The 14195-nt window shown below is 43.8% G+C and overlaps 1 protein-coding gene across 3 annotated transcripts in view; it reads right to left on the minus strand.

Moving 5' to 3' along the window:
- Window positions 1-1975: 1975 nt before the first annotated feature.
- The window catches only part of RAB15 (RAB15, member RAS oncogene family), a 38629-nt gene continuing 26409 nt past the window's right edge, over window positions 1976-14195 (minus strand). For 2 of the 3 annotated variants that reach the window (XM_048487119.1, XM_048487117.1), the window contains exons 4-7: window positions 12485-12562; window positions 10942-11031; window positions 7875-7940; window positions 1976-5720 (exon numbers count right to left, since the gene is read on the minus strand). In XM_048487119.1, the coding sequence (XP_048343076.1) occupies window positions 5562-5720; window positions 7875-7940; window positions 10942-11031; window positions 12485-12562 (393 nt within the window). In that variant the 3' untranslated portion in view covers window positions 1976-5561. The other variant, XM_048487118.1, reaches the window with a different exon arrangement.

Consider the following 14195-nt stretch of genomic DNA (forward strand, 5'->3'; position numbering starts at 1 on the left):
TTTTTACACTTATACCTCGCCAATTCCTGGCCAAGACTGGCTCAGGGTGGTTTGCAATAGATCCTCAACCACCACAACAGCAGAAATGCTGTCAACAGAGGACTGCAATCCCTCCACCAAGTATCTAAAGGCCTAATTTGCCAGGCTCAGCTCTTCAGGTCAGCCATTTTGGCTTCAATGGAACAAACTTGCTCCTTGCAAGCCGAAAGCTCATTGCTCCAAGAACATTACTGTGACTTCATACCATGAGGAAAATGTCATGCATTTGGCACTCAATGCAGAACATCACAACGCTCCCACCCCGCAGCTGGACTTCTACCTTCAATTAATATTTAATCAAACCACAGATAGTACTCACCACTTTCCCCTTACACAGCTAACTTACTTCCCTTTTCTCTGCTGCTTTGTCACTGGCGTTCTGAGGGGTGTGCCTTTCAATTTATTTATTTATTTATTTTTACACTTATACCCCACCCATTCCTGGCCAAGGCCAGCTCAGGGTGGCTTCCAATAGATTAAAGGATCGATAACCTAAAAACAAATATAACATTAAAACGTGATATGTAAGATGGTGTATTGTACAATAAAAATCATTCCACTCCCCATCGTGACATACATCAAGTCCCATCTGTCTGATGTGGGAGAGGTGTGCAAGCTGGCATGCGCCAGGTAAGGGAGACCAACTTATTAGATCAGGGGTAGGGAACCTGCGGCTCTCCAGATGTTCAGGAACTACAATTCCCATCAGCCTCTGTCAGCATGGCCAATTGGCCATGCTGGTAGGGGCTGATGGGAATTGTAGTTCCTGAACATCTGGAGAGCTGCAGGTTCCCTACCCCTGTATTAGATGGACTCATGGGTGGCCTCAACCAAAGGCCTGGTGAAACATCTCTGTCTTGCAGGCCCTTTGGAACTGAGTAAGGTCTCACAGGGTCCTTGTGTCAGCTGACATAGTGCTTCACCAGGCTGGAGCCAAGGCAGAGAAAGCCTTGGCTCTGGTTGAGGCCAATTGAATGTCCTTGGGGTCAGGTGTCCCCAGAAGATTACTATTGGAGGATCATAGTTTTCTCTGCGTGCAATACAGGGAGACACAGAGTTGAAGATATGAGAATCCCAGACTGTTCAAGGCCTTAAAGGTCAAAACCAAAACCTTGAATATAATCCGGAATTCTATTGGTAACCAGGGCAGCTGGCATTGTACTGACATAATATGCTCTTGCCACTGCATTCTGAACCAATTTCAACTTCAAGGTCAGACTCAAGGGCAGGCCCATGTAGAGCGAGCTACAGTAATCTAACCTGGAGGTGAACGTTGCACACATCACTGTAGCCAGGTCCGAGCGGGAAGAGTAGAGGGCCAACTGCCTGGCATGTCACAGATGGAAAAAGGCCACCTTGGAAAAAGTGCAACCTGGGCCTCCAAAGAAAAGAAGGATTCCAAAGACATACACAGGCTCTTGGCAGACAAGGCAGGTGTTACAGCCACACCACCTAACATGGCAGTTGGAAACCCTTCACTGCCCCCCAACCCAGCCAACCAGCCATGGCCTCCAGACACTGTGCCAGAACATCTGGGGCAGCGGATGACTGACCTCCATCAACAGAAAAAGCTGGGTGTCATCAGCATTTTGATGGCAACCAGCCCAACGCTCCAAACAAGTTGTGTCAGGGACCATATATAGATATCAAACAAAGGGTACCTTTCTGTTCATCCTTTATACAGACAAGTAGAATGACCATCTCTTGTTTACATCCCTCAGTGTCTTAGAGGCTACCTGTAACTTCTGTGATGTACTGTTGCTTGGTCCACTGAGCTTCAGAGCTGAGAGAGGCAAAAGCCAAACTTCCTCGGCTTGCAGTGATGGCAGAAATCTTCAGCAGAGGCTTCTGGGAACAGCAGGATGGCAAACTACAACTTCATCAGCCCTCAAAATTGGCTAATCATTTCAACGAAAAAACATACATCAGTCCAAAGCCACTTTGAGAAGCTTTATTTAATAAAGATTTTGGTTTAAAATAATGACTTACATTGACAGGTCATACAAGGAACCCCAGTCAGAGTGCAAAATTCACAAATTACAGACACAGCAGAGGATTCAGAAGTTGTAAGTGTGGCTGGATCTCATGATAAGTTATGTGCAACAGTTTCTGCTACAAACAGACAAGTTGCTATGACCCATCAGGGAGTCTTTGAACACTATATAGAACTCAGTTCCCATTATCCTCCTCACTTTCCCTCCTAAACACTGGCCTGAAATCAAGGAGAACTTTGTGGCCCCCTGGAAAGCACTACTTGCACATACACTGAGAAAATGGGCATTGATCAGGGAGATACCTGCTCCCAGCAGACAGCTGCTTAACAACCCAGAATGCAGTTCCCTGGATGCTTTTAGGGTGATTCATTTTGCTCACTATCGAGAGCTAGAAGCTTTGACAACAAATATCAACAGCCCCCAGAGACAGCTACTGCTGAGGCTAAGCAAGAAGGCCAGTTTGCTCCACAGCTAAGCAAAGTAATCTGCTCCCTTTTTTGTTGTGTGCAGTTTACTTGTGTTGAAGTCTGTTTTGTGCGTTGGCAACAGCGTCAGCAGCTCGGCTTCTATTATTCTGGTGGAAAGACAGCTATGTTCTTAGATCTTAGGCAGAGCAAGTGGCACCAAAGTGATGCTGCATTGCAAGAGGCAGGAAACAGTTATGCAGAAAATACTACACATGCCCTCTGAGGATCAACATTTTTATCCATCTCTTAGGGAATCATGGTGGCTTTGGCAATTTCCAGTGGCCTCATCATCCTTCACTGAAAAAGAATGGCACCCTTCTCTTTTCAGGCAGTTTTCTTGATAGAAACTCAAGCGAAACAGTAATTATTGTGCCAGGGAGACTAGGATCTTAAAGCCTCAGGGAGGTGTCAGTACACACATTTTGTACATGGCCAGCAAGCTTTTTTTACTACTACCACCCCATTGTACTGGGCATATGGCAAGTCAGTTACCCAAACACAAAAGCAGATGGCATGGCAGTTTTGCATATTATTATAAGCCTTCCTGATGTGAGTTGTGAAGTGGCCATGCAAAATTGCAACTGATATGCCTGTTCACCATGTGTTCGGTATAGCTGGGGAAGAAGCAGAAAAGAATTCAGTCTTGTGTGAATTCTCCAAGTGAACTTGCCCTTAGCCCTGATCTCATCCTTCCAACCAACTGGCTGGTGATAAATGACAAAGGTTTCAAAGAACCTGCCCAACAGCAAATGCACAAAGATCCAGAAGAACTTCATCTCTAGCTTTGGCTCATTCTATTGCTCTCGGTGTCTCAGTGCCTCCTTGCTTGTGTCAAAAATTCTTAGTCTTTCCAAAATATCTCAGAAGTGTCCATTTCAAGGAAACAATTATTTTCAATGTTGGTAGCAACACACAGTAATTCCAGCAGAATGGCTACATGCATCTTTCATTTAGCACCTAGAAAGGTCTTTAGCTAGATGCTAGCTGTGGCATAAAGGGGTCTCCAGTAGTCAAGTGTGTTATGCCTTTTTCACAGACTCTGAAATAGGGACTAGTTGGATAGTCCCCAATGCAAGGGGGCTGTGTCCCATTTGCCAGCAGCAGGCACTGTGTGTAGAATTCACTGTTTTCCTGTGACTCAGTGGCTTAATACCAATGCAAACCTACCCGGCATGAGCAAAGAGGTAAACTAGCAAAGCTTTAAGAGGATGTGCATCTGAAATGGAACCTTATCTGAATGGCAAGGCACCCTTCTCTCAGGAGGAAAAAAATCTGGATCATGGTAACAACACCATCAGTGTTGTTTTCATTGCAGGCTATATTCCCTTTCTTCCTTCTTCCCCCACTCAAACTTCATTACCTCCAATAGGCCTTAGGAGAAAGTCAAGACAGAGGAAGAGGAAAGAAAGGGGCAATGTAGATTAGTCTGCCATCTGGTGTTGGCTTGTGTCTAAGAAAAGGAAGTCAGTCACATTGAGAGACTGGTGCCACAAGAACCATTTTTCTGCAGATTGAAAGGCTTACCTTCAAGGCCTTTGTCAGAAACAGCAACAGAAGGATTACTGTACTGCCACTACATATTACATAAAGTCCCCTAGTTGTCAGTCATCCCTCAAGCATTGGCACGCAGGGAGCAGCTACTCTCTGGAATATCGGGGCATGCCAAGCATGTTAAGCCTCCACCAACAAACAAGACAATGGCCAGAAGAGAGGAGCATTCCATTGCAATATGCATGCAGCCAGCCTACAGTCATAGTTCTGAGTTGTGACAAGGTTGTGACAAGGTTGTTGAGTTGTGACAAGGTTAAAACAACTCTGGGATCTTCTGGGTTAAGTTCTGAAGAGGCTGTGGAGAAAATTCTAAAAGGATCCCATATAAAGGTTCCTGAGCAACTTCTTAAAGGACAGATCTTGAGATTGAAAAAAAGGGAGTAAATTTGATGCAAACAATGTCTATTTTTGTATCAGAGCTGTAGTGGGAAATCATTCAGAGGGGCTCTTAAAATCAGAGCAGAGCATATGCCACATCATTAGGTTCTCTGCTTCTGTTGGTACAAAGATATAGCTTAAGTGGCTGTCTGATGTACCCTCTAAGATACCTAAAAAAAGGCCAAGGGGAAGACTCCCTACAAAATATTGAGCATATCACAAACAAGGGTCGTTCCTGCTCATCAAACAATACAGGGGGTCTAAGGAACCAAGCCTGATTGGGATAAGAAGCAGCCAATATTCCCTTCGTGGTCTACATCACTTAAAGTTATAGCCCTGAATTTCATTGTACATCCCATTCACAGTGGGGCTAGACATACATTGCTCCCAGCAAATATATTTAGTAGGGGCAATGGGTCTACCTGGCACTTTGGAATCAGTCCTTCTTTTTTAATGGGAACAGAGATTTGAGGCAGTAAAGTCCGGGCGGCCAAGTGTGAACCAGACACAATTGCTGCCTTTGAGACAGCCATAACGCCCCATCGCTAATGCCTCAGGACCTACCAGAGTGCTGCACAAAGTTGCACAAACACTAGGTCAGATACTGCAATAGCAAAGTATGTTGAGGAAAGACTTAACAGGTCATCTGCAGTCCTGCTAGAGAAGGTGCAATAGCAAATGGTCTGCCTGGACAATAGTTAGCATTTTCCTCATTGAGGGCCCTGTTCAAAGAGTTCGGGCTGTGCTGGCACAGAACCAGATGGCTTTCCTTGCCCTATTTGAAAGGGCACAGCTGCAGAGCATCTGGGGTCTGAAAGACTTCTGGGCAGACCTCACATATGACTGCAAACCACAGCCCTTCCATGAAGATGGCAAGGTGATGCTCTGCATACTGAGAGCCATCAGAAGAGATTTGGATCCAGGGAGTTTTGGGGACAACAGAAATCACCAAGAGAAAAACCAGGGAATCCAAAGAGGATCTGGAAGGGCAGATGGCAAGCAGGTAGGCTACCAAAGACCAGAAGGATGGAGCACAGCAAGTCAATCCTCTCTAGGTGGCAGCCTTTCTACCTGCACCGGGGATTAGAGAGAGAGAGAGAAAGAACACGTGCACGCACATACTGGGAGGCCTTCAGCACCAACAGGTCTTGGGAGAATGCTCTGAACCATCTGGCTTGCTTGGTACCTCTTCCAGCTCAACCAGGGTCAGTTCGTCAGCTGCATATGCGCGGAGTCCATCCAGCTCCTTCTTATGGGCCTGCAGAACCAGCTCTGTCAGACGAGTGAAAGACTACAGGGGAAAACAAAGGCAGAGGGACTTCCTGCAGTGTGCACAGCTACTAGTGCTTAGGTTTATATCACTCTTGCAAATGTCTACAATATGCATATTTCTATTCACCTGTTTTAGACATTTCTGGCACACTAAAAGCTTGAAATAATAATTAAAAGGGAACTTGCCACTGTTTCTTCCATGTCTGGTTGTCTGGAGACAGTTTTTATTTTCTGTAAGGCAAGGATCTATTTACAATCTTGATTTAAATGGGACCTCCATCATGATCTGATTGTGCTATTTGCCTTCTAGCAGGCCAGGTGCTTCAAAAACATTCTCTAGTATTATTGCGACTATTTTAACTCTTTAAATTTATTTTTTCCAGTGTGGTGCTTCAGAAAGCAAAAGTGCAGCAAGTTCCCATCAGTCATGCTGACTCAGCCTTTTGTTCTTCTGAGGTCAGTAAAATGAGTATTCAGCTTGCTGTGGGTAAAGTGTGGATGACTGGGGAAGGCATTGGTAAACCACCCTGTAAAGAGTCTGCCTAGTAAACGTGATGTGATGTCACCCTACCGTTGCCTGCACAGAGGACTACTTTTACCTTTACCATTCTATACTTTACTACACTATATCATCAGTTGGCAAGTATCATTAAGTTTACATTTGCTTCTTTCTAGCCTTCTATATACATAATCCAAAACAAAGCACTTTTTTAGTTCCATGAATATCAGTGGGATAATTAAACATGCTAAGCTATGTCAATTGAAATCAGCTGCTGAGTCATGCATTACCTACTGTACCAACTTATGTGAACTGTTAATAACAAAACATTTTTAAAAATAGACCACTTCTAAATAAATTTTTCAGCCTTGGCTTTTTAAATTCAAAACGTGCATGGTAAGAGGTTTTGGCAACTTTGGTAGATGAAAAACAACACTAAACAGATAACCTCGTCACAATATATTAATGTTACCTTCCCTCTCAAAAGTAGAATTTCTACTGATTGCTAGAAATCATAGGATATCCCTAAGATTTTCCAGTACATTCTTTTCCTCTTATCTTAGATTATTCTACAAGGACAATATTGGAACCAGTTGAAATTTTTTGCAGATTGCCTCCTCTCATGTTAGACTTCCCATGCTGATCCTGGGTATCTTATCCCCCAGAAGCAGAATTTGCTGGGTATTTTAGACTGCAGAAGGAACTTCGGAACTTCGGATCCCTTCTGTCAGTGGAAATTTTGTACAGGATCCAGCCCACTGTGTCACCTCAGTCTCTGGACTCCTACTGTGTACAATTCTTTTAGATTTCTCCTTGTCCCCACTCACAACAGGGACTGGCTGCAGCAAGCACATCTTGTAGTCATTTGTAGTGGGTGTCAACCTGCTTCCAGACCCAATACAAATGCTTTTTAAAGCCCTAAACGGCTTGGGTCCAAGGCATTTGGTAAATTACCAGCATGCATACATTCAGGCTCATGCACCAAGGTTGGCAGAGGGAGCCTTTTCATGGAATCTCTGTTGGACAAATCCAATTGGTGGAAACTTGTACAAAGATTTTGCCAGCAGCCATCCTGGTCTTCCAAACTGCCTTCTCCCTGCACAGAAGATGGTTCCTTCTTCAGAGGTTTTCCAGCATCAGACGAAAACTCTCTTATTCTGGGAGGTCTTTTTAAGTTAAATTGCTCCCTGTGCTTGCACATTTCAGTGGTTACTAGCTATATGGACTTTAATATTGCAAACAGCCTTGAGTGTTTATTCTTAAAAAGAAATGCAGGGTTTATATATTCTAACAAGTCATATAGCTATCACTGAGGACACCCAGGAGAATTAAGATTTTAATTTTCACTTTTATAGGCTTTATAGCTGCAAAACTTGGACATGCTTGGCTAGTGTCTGGTGAGCTCTCAAAATACTACAAGCTGGAGTTCCACTGACCAAGGCAGAAACTTGTTTCTGTAAGGCAAGGATCTATTTACAATCTTGATTTAAATGGGACCTCCATTTCTCTCCACAGATCTCTGCCATCTCCCATGACTAACAACTGAAATAAGGAAATTGAACATATTTGCATAATTTATTCAGATTGTAAAGTGGCCCTCTTTTTTAAACAAAAGAAACATAATATGCAAGTCCTTCCTACATCTTACAGAAAATATGTCTCTGAGGTCCTTACCTCTTTGATGTTTAAACTGGTGCAGGCACTTGTTTCGTAGAAATCCATGCCATATTCCTTAGCCAGCTAGAAAACAGAAGCATTCGGAGGTTTATGCATAAAGACATTGAATACTCATATATTGCTTCAATTTCTTCCAACCTATTTGCCTTATTTCTTTCCCTATACACTTCTAAATCTAGGGAGGCAAGCCATAAGGTAGGCAACTGTGGTGATAGGTGTCATTCAGCATTTCTTCCTAGCTGGCACATGATCTACCCACATTTATAATGTTTCCTTTATCCAAAGCAGATCTCCTTCTCCATATTATATACCGATTTGCAACACTGTGCAGCATTTGGTTCAGTAGTAAAACATGTCTTCCCATGCTGAAGGTTCCACATCCATTTTTTGGCAGTTTGATTTTAAAAATGGATCAGGTAGTAGATGATATGAAAGACCTTGGAGAGCTGCAACCAGCCACCTAGAGGAGACAATGCTGTACTGGTCCTTGCAAACGAATGATCTGACTCACTGTAAAGTAGCTACAAATGTTCGTTGGCCTGAAGTTATAAGAAAGGTTGACTCATTGTTGATATAACACAGAAGTTTTTTATTTAAAACCTGCGGTTCAAATGGAATATAGAAATCCAGACGTTTGATTGCAATCATTAGGTATGTTATTCATTCTTCATTACTTCATTACTATGAATCAACTGCTATGTACCCTATATCCACACCAGGGTCTAAAATACAAAAATATGCACAGTTCATTCATTGTTTCCTCTGCAGTAAGTGAACCATTTTTAATGAAACCCACAAATCTTTATCTGAATCATAAAGAGTTTTTGCTGTGCTATCGTCATTTATTATTCAGTACTTTAATATTTATTATGTTTGTCCTGCCCTTGCTTCAAGGAGCTCAGGGCAGCATATATTTTATCCTCATAACCACTTGGTAAGGTAGATAAGGCTGACAGTGACTGGCTCAAGCTTATTCAGCAAACTTCACAGCAAGTAAAACTTTGAACCTGGGTATCCCAGTCTTGAGTCCAACACCCTATCCACTATATCATGCTGGCTCTTTCAGAAGGAAAGAACCCTAGGGGGCTGCAAGGGCCCTTGGAAGATGGGAATATGCTACCTTTCCAACAGCTCCCATCTGCCAATAGGTAATAAAGGTACCTTGTTCCTTGTTATCATCTATTGCTCAATGTCTGTATATGAATGAGAAATGAGGAAGGTTAGAAGACAAAAACCAGACAGTGGAGCAATTCCCTAAGGCTCCACCTTTAGAAACAGGGCTGTAGATAGGGGGCCTGGGTGGGGGGAGGGCTGGAGCCCTGCGCACCACTTTTGATGGTCATGTGGGGGGCACATTGCATGCCCTTACCAATTGCACACATTTCCCGGACACATTTCCCCTGGCGCAGCTAAATGACCAGCAGGCCTGCCCCCACCCCCTAGCTCCATGAGGACCTGAGAAAAGGGGCAGTTGGGCTGCTCTCAAATTCCACATAAGAGTTTTGGAGTGGGGAGGGCTTGTTTGATGTCCCAGGTCCAGCTTTAAACTGTGGGCTCAATCCAAGCTTCCCAGAGGCCAGGATCGAACTGACCCTCTGAGCTCACTGACTCCAAGATTAAAGCTGGGCCACCTAAAGCCAGCATCAAATGGGCCCTCACTCCCAATGTGGGATTTGGAAGGGCGGAGAAAGCTAGGCTGGTCCCACTCGCAGCTCCATGTGGTGCTTGTGGATTGCGACAGTTCTACTGTCAGTGGCGTACCTAGGCAAACTGAAGCCCTGGGCAAAACCTGAGTTTCATGCCTCCCCATAGGCGGCCACCCTCTCCCACCGTGACCAAACAATGATTTTTTCCACCAGGTCGTTTCAAAGTCACCGTCACATTATAGAACATGCTCCAACTCACAAATCTGAACACAGCAATGGGCCATGCCATACAGGAGAAATATTTTTGAAAACATTTTCAAAATGCTTTCAAAATGTTTTATTACTGCTATGAAAACATTTTATAGTGTTGTATCCAGTCCCCCCAATTGGGGGAAACAGCATCACTTTCAATATTATTTAAACTGGGGCCCCCAGATTCTCCCTTTAAGGTGGATTTAAAAGGAGAATCTGGGCTCCCTAGTTTAAACAAGTGATGCTGGAATCCACCCCCAAACAGCATCATTTTCAATGGTGTTTAAACTAGGGAGCCCAGATTTTCCTTTTAAATCCATCTTAAAGGAAGAATCTGGGGTCCCCAGTTTAAACAACATAGAAATGATGCTGTTTTGGGGTGGATTATCCCCCACCCTGAAACCGCATCACTTTCAATGTTTAAACTGGGGACCTCAGATTCTCCCTTTAAATCCATGCAGAAGGGGGTGGATTTAACAACAACAACAACAACAACCTTTATTAGGCATTGAGAGAATAAAAGAAAGAAAGAAAACAAGCATTGACAGGAAGGGGGTGGATTTAAAAGGAAAATCTGGGGAAATTTAGGGGGTGCCTGCTGTCAGGGGTGCAATTATTAAGTTGGCAGCACCAAAATTTCAGAGTGTCTTTGTGAGACCCTACTGATGATACCACCCAGGTTTGGTGAAGTTTGGTTCAGGGGGTCCAAAGTTATGGACCCTCAAAGGTGTAGCCCCCAACCCCTTCCTGCTCCCCAAGCCCCACCCCCCGGCCTCAGTGCTTATAAAAGAAGGTCTCCAAGGCTGGGACTGCAGTCTCTTCTGGCCTGCCCAGAGGGGAGGTTAGAAGAGACTGCAGGCTGCTGGCTGGGAGCCCAGCTGGCAGGGGGGAAGGGAGGGAGGAGTCCAGAGCGGCGTTGAGGGTGCTTGGAGGCAGCAGGAAGTCCTGCTGTCTCGTCATTTTTGCGTGCCTCAGACGGGGTCGAGGCATGTGAAAACGACGAGACAGCAGGACTTCCTGGTCATGTGGGGGGCCGATTTGGGCCCCCCACGTCACCAGAAGAGTGGCGCCCAGGGACAAGGGGTACCTCTTGTCCCTAGGCAGATACGCCACTGCAAATAGTGCAGTGTCCTATGGAGGACAACCGGTCTATTGAAGAAATTTACCTGAAGGCCTTGCTCTCTGCCTACTTGCCTCTTCTCTTCCTCATCTGCTTTATTGCCAATGAGGATCTTCTGGACACCGTCTGGAGCATACTGGAGAAAAGGAGAGAAATGTTATCTGACCCCAGTTCACACAGACAATCACTAGGCAGCTGCATGGTGCTTACATGGGATAGGATTTGTGTACACAGTAGTGAGAATATTCCTTACATCACTGCAACACAACCAAAGGCAAAGCAGAACGTTCTGATATTTTTTATCTTACACAGCTATTACAGCAGGGTGACCACACCCAATGCTTTAGAAAGCCCAAAATCAGCATGGGTCACATTAAAGCATCTTAGACATTTCCCTGGGTTTGGCCCATGTCATCTTCTTCATTCCAGACCTGCACATTTCCCACACATTTTCCCTTAAAGCTCCTTGCAGAAACAATGCAAGACTCTGTATCTAGCTGTGGCAGAATGTAAAAGGAGCTATTCATACAATTTTCCCAGTATCTTAAAAACATCTTAAGTGCCACCAGTCACTTATGCCAGGAAGAGCTGCCCAAGAAAGAAATACAACTCTGGTACTGCCCACATTCTCCACCAACTCTGTTACCTGAATTAGTCTGGTCTTTTCTTTTTTTGGTGGGGAATTAGCTGAGGACAGACCTCAAGTGGGTAATTTGGGAATCTGCACCCATGTATACAGAGTTCATTAACTGAAGAAATCCAATCAAAAACCAGATTTATGAAGGATGGTTACAATTTTATGAAATGATTAAAAATAATAAAAATACACATGCAAGTTGCAAACACACAGAGTTTTGAGGAGCATAGGACATATAGCGAGGTGATCAACAGAGGGAACAGAAAAGGGAATTGAAGGAAGGGTGATAAGGTTTGATTGGATTAAGACCTGGGCGTGCCCAACTTTTGATGAGGTCTAGGCTGTGTTGATGAAATTAAGACCAGGGACATTTTCCAGTCTAGATGTGCTTGGAATGTAAGAACAAAGGAACTCTGGAAGGTTAATGGCTCTGTAATGGTTGGACAGGAGGTTTAAGATTAAATTAATGTTTGGGAGAAAGGGTGCAGGTGATCTAACTGGTCTGCTGATAGAATCAGAGTGTGAGTATTTGCAAGTTATTTGCAAAGTTGGAGTCAAGTGTGGCTTCTCAAGGCTGCACTGTTGTTACCCAGATTTAAGCAGCTGAGTCTTCAGGGAAGTCATTATTTGCTGCTCTGCATACTTGATTCCGAGGGGGAAATCATCTGTCAGGAAAACCCTCTTGATATCAAAGTCCTTGAATTAAGATTGGCATCCACCTTACCCTTGCTCTGTTCTATGAGTCTGGGCTGTCTATGATACCAAGAAATGGATGGCAGGGCCTTAGAAAATGGCCTCCTTTTCTGGCTACAGGTTTGCATGCCAACACAAGCTGACAGTCCACAAACCTCATCAATTAGGAATCAGGCTTACCAAGCTGAGCGACAGGATGGAAAAGGGTAGTGTGCTTCCTGCTGGACAAAAAGAAAGGGGGAAGGCAACCTCAACTTACCTCATCCACATCACTGGCCCACTTCATTATATGCTGGTAGGAGCGCTCACTGCTAATGTCATACACCAAGAATATTCCCTGTAGAAAAAACAAGGTAAAGGGTATGTAATGACAGGAGCTGGTGCCAAGTGACCAAAAACTGATCCACTTTTACCCACAGCACAAATAAAATTATTTTTATATAGTTTGCCCTCTCCTGCAGATATGATACTGAGGTGTGAACTGGACACTTCAGGATTGTTCCCTTGCCTTCTGTACTTTGCAAATATGATGTTTCTAGTTAAACAAGTACATTCTGGTTCTACCAAGCTCATGAAATCAGACAATGCCTCTTCTCTGTAAAAGCCAAGCTCAATGAAGACTTATCAAATGTGACACTGAGCTACTCAACCAAACAGATTTTGTTTTCTTACAGTTGTCCCTATGAATTTCTCTCACAGCAAGCCGCTGCTATGATAAATAATGGACAAACATGTCATAAAAACTGGTTTATTCTACAGAGTTGGCAAAGCTATTTAGATTCCCTGCAGAAACAATTGGACAGGTTCCTCATTTCAGGATTTTTTTTTAAAAGCTAGACCTTGGAGACTACAATTCTATTGCATCTATGGAGGAGGCCTCTAGTGATATGCAACAAGTGACTTACAGACCTGTGGAAAAAGAAAGAGTTAATCATGTTTCTAAGTGTAGTTTGGTGTCTATGTGAATTCCTCTGCAGTATTGCCATGGCAATCTAGGTGCTGTTTACCTACCCCAAGTTTGCAGGGTCCTCTTCTTTTACTTAAAACTTGAATTCAGCTGAGATCGTTCCAACAGTGGGAGCTACCTTTTAGGAGCCCAATATTTGCTCAGATACTAGAAGGTTCTGGCATGTGTCCATTGCTGATTGGGTTGCAGGCCCGGTGTAGGATCTCTATTAAGTTAATGCTTATGAGTGTATCAGTACCTCTTTTTTCCCCTATGCTTGCTGCATGACTCCCACTCGGTCAGAACTCTGTATGCCCCAGTTACCTGTTTCCTGTTCCTACTATTGTTAGCCATTCATCTGTATTAGGACACTGTGTAAGGAAAGGTTATCTTCGCTATTTTTTTTTGGTAAGTTTTCACCTGAGTTGCATTTTCACTGATTTTTTAAAAATTAACTTGCTTTGTTAGCTACCAAGTCTTCTTTTCCTTTAAAAAAAAAACAACTTAAAAAACCTCTTAATTTCTGGGTTACTCTGTGTTCCTGGGTCAACTCACACAGTAAAACAGTTCAAAGAGAATGGCAAAGGCACTCTTTGCCATCATAAGATCCAATTTTGACAACAGCAGCTGGTCTACTACTTATCTGTTTTCTCCCTCAAAGAAGGGCCTATTTTTCTCTGCTGTGTAAATCAGAGCACACGTCAAGTGCAAGTCACATGTTTTAGGGTCAGCGTACTGATTGCAGATACACAAGAGATAGTAGCAGGATTGTAATAGCAATGCCACTTCTAAATCCTTGGAACAGGAAGCATCTGTTAATAGAAACAGTTCTTCTTGGTGCTTTCTAGTTACACCCTCAGAGCTGGCTCAAACACTATCAATGCTTCAGGTAAAAAGGCCAGCAGCCAGCCCCAGTCACCTGTTCACAGCTTCCTGTTCTTGCTGAGGAGGTTTAACAAAGACCCCATACAGGCACTGATAATCCTAAACTAATGCCAGTGACTGAGATGGAAGGAAGGTGTGC

The sequence above is a fragment of the Sphaerodactylus townsendi genome, linkage group LG02 (assembly GCF_021028975.2).
Source record: "Sphaerodactylus townsendi isolate TG3544 linkage group LG02, MPM_Stown_v2.3, whole genome shotgun sequence".
In the NCBI taxonomy this organism is placed as follows: domain Eukaryota; kingdom Metazoa; phylum Chordata; class Lepidosauria; order Squamata; family Sphaerodactylidae; genus Sphaerodactylus; species Sphaerodactylus townsendi.